Source organism: Panicum virgatum, chromosome 1N (assembly GCF_016808335.1).
Source record: "Panicum virgatum strain AP13 chromosome 1N, P.virgatum_v5, whole genome shotgun sequence".
In the NCBI taxonomy this organism is placed as follows: Eukaryota; Viridiplantae; Streptophyta; class Magnoliopsida; order Poales; family Poaceae; genus Panicum; species Panicum virgatum.
The window spans coordinates 21,644,694-21,652,889 of record NC_053145.1 but is presented as its reverse complement, the minus strand read 5'-3'; the positions used below and the strand labels follow the sequence as shown (position 1 = coordinate 21,652,889).

Genomic DNA, 8,196 nt, shown 5'->3' with positions numbered 1-8,196 from the left:
ACTATTATTTTTCCATGACAACTAGCAAGTGTCACAAATTCATAATAGGTTTATACATAAATAAACTGAGCTGAGTCTTTGTTTGAATTCACATAGGAGTAAATCAAATAAGTTTTAAAACTGCCAAGCTAAAATGAGGAGGAAAAGCTGTCTTTGTTTGAATTTACATAGGATTAAAACAAATAATAAGTTGAAAGCATGCAGAGATAAAATGGGAGAAAAAGCATTGGAAATAGAATAAAATTAGAGCTGATTGGGAAGATTCGAAACCAAGACCTCCTCTTTGAGAATAAAAGTCCTACCACCAGAGTGCCCATACACTTGTAATTAGTTGCGCCATTAAACATATTTCTACGATTAAGTCACGCGAATTCAGATGAAGAAGCACATCGGCTCTAAGCCCCCCCTCTCTTCCCATCTTCTCGACCGAGCGGGGAAGCGCGAGTCCATGGCAGAAGAAGCCTCCTACCCCCTTCCCCTCCCTCCCCCACGTCTCGTCTCTCGTCTCTACCCCCCTTCTCTCTCAGCTCTATCTCTCTCTCTCCTGCATCTGAGCATCGTCGGGTTCTAGATCCAGCCACCCTCCATCTACAGATCCACAAGCTCATGCTGTTCCCCCTCCGGCGGCGGCGGCGCTAGGATTCAGCGTCCTTGGAGGAGACTATTCCAATGCTTACAGGCTGTGGACTAGGCGCAGAGGGAGCGGGACCAACGCCGCCGGTGATGGACCGTACACGGACCCCCTACCTCCAGGCAGCCTTCTCCGCCGTGTTGTGCCCACGCGAGCAGATGAGGTCCTACCTCGCGTGCTTGACGATGCAGCACCTGCTCAGCCGCTGGACGTCCTCGCTGCTCAGGTTAGTCATCCACTCGATCACCCTCCCTCTCCGATTTCTTGAAGAAATTGATGTAGGTCCTGATCCAGGGTTTGGGCCATGGAAGCTGTTGCTGGGCTACGAGGCTAGGGGGTTAGCCAAAATGTTGGTCTCAAAATCACAGATAAGTGCTCCAAACTAAATCCCCAACCCCTCTACTACTAAAGCCCTACGAATTGGGGTTCAGATAGTACTAAATTTGTGGTGCGGTAAGGCCACGCCCTTTTGTGCTCTTGCCAATGGTACCAGTTGTAAGACTTTGTGTATACGAATCTGACTTGAATTGTTTGCCAATTAAATTACAGCAGATGCTGTTACAGTGCTGCCGGAGGTTAATAAACATGGTGTTGACGCCAAGCACTTTTTCTATCTTAGATTCAGCTAGTAGGCGAATGAACGGAAGTTCTCCATGGGCGCTAGTGCTATCTTGTTTGTTTTGTCAACTGAGGTAGTAATGTAGTATGCATTTGAGATCAGCTTGGCAATACGAGGAAGAGAGAAGTCATATAAGAAAAGGGTATAGCCTAGGGTGTGCTAATGAATAGAATGCAACTGCAGGTTTTGTTATATGTACTTAAGCGATTGCTCTGTCCCATGAATGTCCATAGCATGTTCTTCTCTGCCTCTAAGTTTGTTGTTCACAAAGTCCAGCCAATTGGCCCAAGGGATATTAATTACCACCATTCAATCACCAGCATTCCCTGGGATATTAATTAGTTGAAGGAAGCACTGAAATAGAGACATTAAGGGATTGTGTTTTGTTACTTTTACTTCAGCTACTACCAGCTTAGTAAAATTTTGATAGAAATTCAGGGATTGTAGTTTTTTTATTACTTTGAGTGATTCTGTCCCTATGCAAAGTAATTCTGTTACTGCATGGTGCTTCATTCTGAATGATTAATGGTTAGAAGAATCTTAAGTGATCAGAATTATTAAACTTATGTCATCCTGCATATAACTTGCTGATTTTTGCAACTGCAATACCTTTATAGAATGGATAAATACATGCTTCCTGTTTTAACAATGCTGCTCCTTTCTTGTGATAACTTCTGCAGGATTGGTTTGGCACAGACTTTTTAATTGCTGAAGCTTTCAATTTCGATATTGTTTCATTTGTTAAGTTTGCAGAAGTAATTAAACATTTGAAAATCTACATAGCTTCAGGGAGTCATGGCAGGTACCATGGGTACAATTATATACTATTATTTATGCTTTGTTGGAAAAGCCATATTTGTATTATTAAACTGATAACGGGTGTTCCTAGAACTGTTCTCGATGCTTAGCCACTAGCAACTGTCCACAACTATTCTTAGTTAATCTTAGCTATTCTTTTGTAATCAATAGGTCTCTTGTGTAGCTTGATTCCATATTCCATAATTGATAAATAGTACATGATCTGTTATGTAAATGAATTGTGTCACTTGTAATGATTGATTCGAAACTTGTACAGCCAAATCCAGCTAAGACTCGTTTAGACTTGAAAAAGGCATGATAGAATAGTTCATTTTGGACCTAAGTTGGAGATGTAGACCACTTGGTCAACTTACTGCTATTTTTTTATGAAGTACCATACGGATCTACAGTCTTTGAGTTTGTTATGCATGATTGCTTTGCAGGAATGGTACTTATAACCAAAGCAAATACTGTAACTTAGCATGTGCGCTTGCATGACTAGAAGTTACAAACATATGTATATCTGATATTTGGTTAATGGTAGTGTTATGGTACTTATAGTTGTTGCCTTTCTTACCAGTTAATTACAGAGAATAGCAATGGTCGACCACGAACAGATGCACACTGTTTGGAACACTTGCTGTTTCTTTTCACAAGCTTGATGAGGTATACATTCTCTCAAGAACTACGTTCTGTTTATAGGATAGAGGAAAAAATATTGGCTTAATTTGGCCTACTAGTTCTTTTCTAAAAGGCTATGTTGTTGTTGTTGTTGTTGTTGGCCTACTAGTTCTTTTCTCAGTACTGCATGAATTCAAACTATATTTTCTTTATATGATATGTCCTAGTTGTCTGCTGGCTCAATCTGCATAATTTTTCTTAATTAGCTATTTGTTTTCTGCATTATTTTTCTGAAGTGGAATCAGAGAGGTAGGGTTCAGCAGCACTTCGAGAGAAAACGGATGACCAGCAAAGTGAGCTCGAAGACTTAAAGCTAAAGTTCCAGGAATCTGAAGCAGCAAGGGAGAATCAAAGGGGAGAGATCGAAAGTTTGAAGAAGCAAGGAGAGGAAAGCAATGCTACGGAGTCTAGAGAGTTGTTTTGGCTGTTCAGTGAACATGTTATGGAGTTACTTGTCTTTTTTGTTTTGACTTGACAAGTGATGTTGGGTTGTGATATGCATATGAATCTGGTGGTTTTTGGACAAGTGATGACGGGCTGTACTAAATATTATGTGAAGTGACCCGTTGTTTTGAAGGAATGTGTTGTTTTGAAGTGATCTCAGCCTAAATCAAATAATAAGATTAAAAAATGGGCTGAATTTAATAATTTGATTATTTTATGACGAATCAAATCGTCATAATGGAGGTGCCACGTCATATCCTAGTCATCGCTACATCATACAAGGTAAAAATTTTATGACGTTTTTTATCCTACGTGGCACATGTACAGTCATTCAAGCATACATTTTGTGATGTTTTTTGTATTGATTATGACGAAAATTGAGTGTCACAAATTAGTGACAATAGAGTAATAGTCATAAGATTTATGACGAAAGAATATGTTTTCGTCGTAGAACATTTTTTATTACATGGTATAGACGACGAACCGATTTTCGTCATGTAAATGTCACAGATTGTGAAACATAACGAAAATACCACTTTCAGTGACATAAGTGGAACGTCACAGAAGTCCATATGTGTTGTAGTGAATAAACCATCAACAAGATCCCCAGCACTTAGTCCTTTGCTTGTCCCGAGTAAAGGCTAGGACTAAGGCGGACTCGGCTCCCAAATGTTATGACACCGGCATACATATTATTCTAAGCTTTACCTTTACCTGTGAATTTTGATGTTTCTATCATAAATTGTTTGGGAAGTTGAAGAGCGAAATAGTGATGACTTCAGTCTCCTCCACTTTCCTGTCATATGACTGGGGGTTTTGAAAATATTTTTGCAAATACCAACCATAGCTTTACTTCTCTATAGGATCTCTCATGTCGCTCATTGTGTATATATCCTCGCCAAAGTATTGCTTCTTTTCATCCTACTTCTAATAATAGCTTATGTGGAGCTCATGGTAGGTAAAAAGGAAGCATGCACATGTGTAACATATATTGCAAAATCAAATAATGGATCCATGAAGATGACAAATCATACAAGCTGATCAAGATTGTGCATGTGTGTGAGCATGAATGATGGATGATCAAAATAAAAGACTCCTTGCATGAATCCCCCTCTCCTTTATTTGAATGACATGAGGACATGGCTATATTTTTTCTCTCTCTTTTTTTTCTTGGACGTGTCCATTTTTTTGGGTCGTGCTTCTTTGGCACGCCATCATGACAAGAAGCATATATTCGATAACTCAGAATATACTTCAAGCAGATATCGGTAACCATAGTCTAATTCTATTACAAACGACCGAATATTACAAGAGAGAGCTAGAGATGAACCCATACTAGACTCTCGAGCAACTCCGGCGACTCGATGACTCCTAGACTTCTAAACTCCACTAAGCCTAAAGACTATGCAAGGAATGCAAGAGAGGAAGAGGTGTGTGGTGTGTGTGTGTTATTCTCTAACCCCCTTGTATTTATAGCAGGGAGCCACGGACTGCAGCACCCCAAACCGACGTTGTGAGCCAACAGGGAAGCGCCACGTGCCTTGGTTGAGGTGGTGGGGCCCACGGGCCTGGCCGGCCGACCAGGTAGGTCGGTCGGCCTGCCCGGGCCGCCAACCGCCCCCAACTTCCTGGAGTGGGCTTGCCTTGGTCTCCCCTTGTCCTAAAGTTGAGGCACGGCCTGCCCCAGCTAGGTTTGCTTCAGTTCTTGGGCTTCACTTGGTCCATTTGAGCCTGAATCGGTACTCTGATATTTTCTGTGATTTTGTGTCGGGCCAAAGTGTGCTGGTAACCTGAATATTAGCTTGAAAACACAACTTGCATATTCTAAAAGGTAAAGTGTGATTTAGGAACTTTATTGGATGAGGATGCGGGTAAGAAATGCAAACTCTCATGATTTTCTGATCAAGTTGACGCCTGGAAATGGTCGTTAGTGAGCGTCAACAAGATCCCCCAAGCTGTCCTTTGCACGTCCAGAGCAAAGTAGGACAAATCAGGTTGTTGATTAGAAAATCACTTTGACTCGTACCTTACTTGTCATGTCATAGTCTGAAGCAAAGAGATTCATCTATAAGCTTAAATAAGTTGGTTAGCATACCTTTGCTCAATTACCTTACTCCCTCATGGGGTTTTTTAGCTATCTCCTTGTCTTGGGCTGTTGAGAGTTAGAATGGTGCATAAAGCAGTACTTACTTGTTCATAGATCCTCAATCCATCTGGAGACACTTTTTTGAAAGATTTTTGAAAACATGGCAAAGCTCCAGGATAACTCTCTCGAGGCACTCATCTTGTATTTCCTTACCAGGGTAGTGTTTGCTTTTGATCTTCCCTACTACTACAAGACTTTGTGGAGCTCAAGGTAGGATAAGAACAGAGCACACTTGTATTCTATTTATTGTAAAATCAAAGAGAGGATCCATAGAGAAACAAGTCATGCAATCTCGATCAAAAGGTGCAAGTGTATGAATGGATGGATAGATGGATGAATATGGCTTACTCCTTGAGGTAATGGCTTTTCTCTCTCGAATCATACCTGTCTCTCTCTTTTTTTTGAGACATGGTTACCCCCTTTTTCTCTCTTTTTTTTGGGTCATGCTTCTTTGGCATGCCATCTTTTCTCTTATTTTTAGGGCAACCATAATCTGACTTTATTTTATTTTAGGAATATTCTACGAGAGAGATCACCAAGACATGGAGCATTTATAGATGTAAAGTGGATGGTGGTGCTAATTCCCAGTGTAGGAATATAACAAATGGATGGGACGTGTACGTGCTTATGATCGAGAAAGCATGAAGAGCATCTTACTAGGGTCACCCAATTTGATAAAACTCAACAGAACATCAAGCAGCATATGTATAAGGGTTTTTCATGGAATATGACATATGGCTCTGGTAGGACAATGCATATCGCTGGGAAACTTGCCTTTTATTTTTTTTAAATTTTCTTTTTTCGAAAACAACTCCAGACTTCAAGCATCACTAGAACAAGCTTGCATAACCTTATTTACCATATCTAAACTCATAACAATTTAGACTCGGATCAAGCATATGCAACCTACGGAACTATCAGGTTTATTGGCAACATATTTGTATAACCAGCGAATATAAACTCAAGAGAACTCTTATTTTCAAACTAGGCACAACAGACATGATAGAGCAAAGCAAAACTCATCCTTTCAACTTATCAAAAGGGAGCTAAAACATTCTTACCGCGCATCATGGAAAAGAGAAATAAAGCAGTAAATTTTTATTTTGTTTTTGGAAGTTCTTATCAATTTTTATTGAAAGCAAATAAAGGGATACAGTTGACTTAGGGGAGGGAACCTCCCCCAAGCTAGCTCTTAGTTTAGGGTCAAAAAGCAGGATCTTTCTCCATACCTGATCAGGTTGAGGTCGTTTCGTCCGTACCTGGAGAAGTAGTAGCGGTCGATGACGTCTTGTTCTTCTTGCGCCACACCTTCTTGGTCTTCTTTGGTGGCGTAGGCGGCACAGGAATAGGATCCTTTGATTTACCCTTCTTCTTAGACCTTTTTGAGTTCGCTGGATCTTCTTTCATAAGTGTCTTCATAAAAGGTATAAGACTATCTTTCTGAGAGGGTGTGACTTCGACTTCTTTGATTTTCTGAGAATTTGGCTCAAATTTGACCCGGATCATCAAGCATTGCTCTTTCTTGGGTCGGAAGTCAAATTTCTCCTCTTTACCATTAATATGGAGTCGGATTTCTCCAGCCCCAACACCAATATGTGCATCTGCTGTATTGAGAAACAACCATCCTAGAATGAGAGTAGTCTCCTTCTGATTATCCATATCAAGTACCACAAAATCGACTGGGACAAAACAGTCCCGTACTCTCACGGGGACATCCTCAGTGATTCCATCTGGGTGCCATACTGAGGAGTCAGCCAATTGCAACTGCATGGGTGTCGGTGTCAACTCTGTGTAGTTGACTTGGTCGAAGACCGCCTTCGGCATCACACTAACACTGGCTCCCAAATCACATAAGGCTTTATCGAAGTTCTGTGCCCCTATCGAATATCGGATAGTTGGGAATCCTGGATCCTTCTTCTTCTCGGGCAATTGTTGAAGTATAGCTGCACTGCATGCCTCAGTGAGCTTGATTACTTCGGTAGTTGGCAGTGGTCGCTTGTTGTTGATTATGTGCTTGATATAGCGAGCATAGGTCGGAACCTTCATCGCATCCATCAAGGGCACATTGATGTTCACTTGTTGTATTATCTCAACAAAGCAGCTGAACAGCTCATCTGTACTTGGCTTCCTTGCCCTCATAGGGAACGGCAATACTTGGGTATCATAAAATTCATGCGGAGCCGTCTTCCCTTCATGAACCTTCTCGGGTTCCTCCTCCCGAGGTGGTTCTTTTGCCACCGGGCTTGCTTTCTTCCTGTTAACATGGTTAGGATAAGGCGGGTCTGTTTTACCTCCTCGTGTGGTTATCGCCTTAACATTCTCCAAAGCAGGGGGCATGGTAGTAGCCACTTGAGCTAGTTGAGTCTCAATCATCTTGTTGAAACTAAACTGATTCTTGATGGCAGTGGAGAATCCGTCCATCTTGGCATGGATGGTCTCCATAGATTTGTTCATAGCGGCCAACTTCTTCTGAAGGGACTCACTGATCTTCACTTGGCCGTAGACAAGATCTCTCAAGGTATGCTGGTTAGGACCGAAAGAATTCGAATTCCCATTACCTCCTTGGTAATATGGGCGTGGTTGATTCCACCCCTGACCTCCTTGTGGACGAAACCCATTGCTGCCATTGAGGAATAGAGATTCTTCTTGGGTTTCTGGGCAATTGTCGCCCGAATGTCCACCATTCCCGCAGACCTCGCACGTCATGCGAGTTTCCAAGGCTTGAAGTGTTTGCATCCGAGCCTTATCTTGGGAATAATCCTCAAATTTCTTGAGGAGGAGATCAATCTTCATAGCGAGCATGTCGGCCTCCTTGACAGAGTGCATACCTCGCTGGCGCGGTTGGAGGCGATCATCGCTCCAACCTTGGTTGGAAAC

General features: G+C 41.7%; 1 protein-coding gene and 1 long non-coding RNA gene across 3 annotated transcripts; one reads left to right on the top strand and one right to left on the bottom strand.

Moving 5' to 3' along the window:
* The first annotated feature begins 385 nt into the window (after positions 1–385).
* Positions 386–3,325, top strand: LOC120655509. Of its 2 annotated transcripts, none has more exons than XR_005667552.1 (4): positions 386–857; positions 926–2,052; positions 2,492–2,714; positions 2,966–3,325. It is a non-coding gene; the product is annotated as an uncharacterized LOC120655509 (long non-coding RNA). The 2 variants fall into 2 exon arrangements; XR_005667551.1 differs by having other exon boundaries at positions 391–857; positions 2,629–2,714.
* Positions 3,326–6,824: 3,499 nt separating this feature from the next.
* On the bottom strand, positions 6,825–7,740 carry LOC120653426. Its single transcript, XM_039931176.1, has 2 exons — positions 7,021–7,740; positions 6,825–6,920 (listed from the first exon to the last, which is right to left on the bottom strand). Exons 1-2 carry the CDS (start codon positions 7,738–7,740, stop codon positions 6,825–6,827), a joined length of 816 nt encoding a protein of 271 aa, XP_039787110.1.
* Positions 7,741–8,196: the final 456 nt, after the last annotated feature.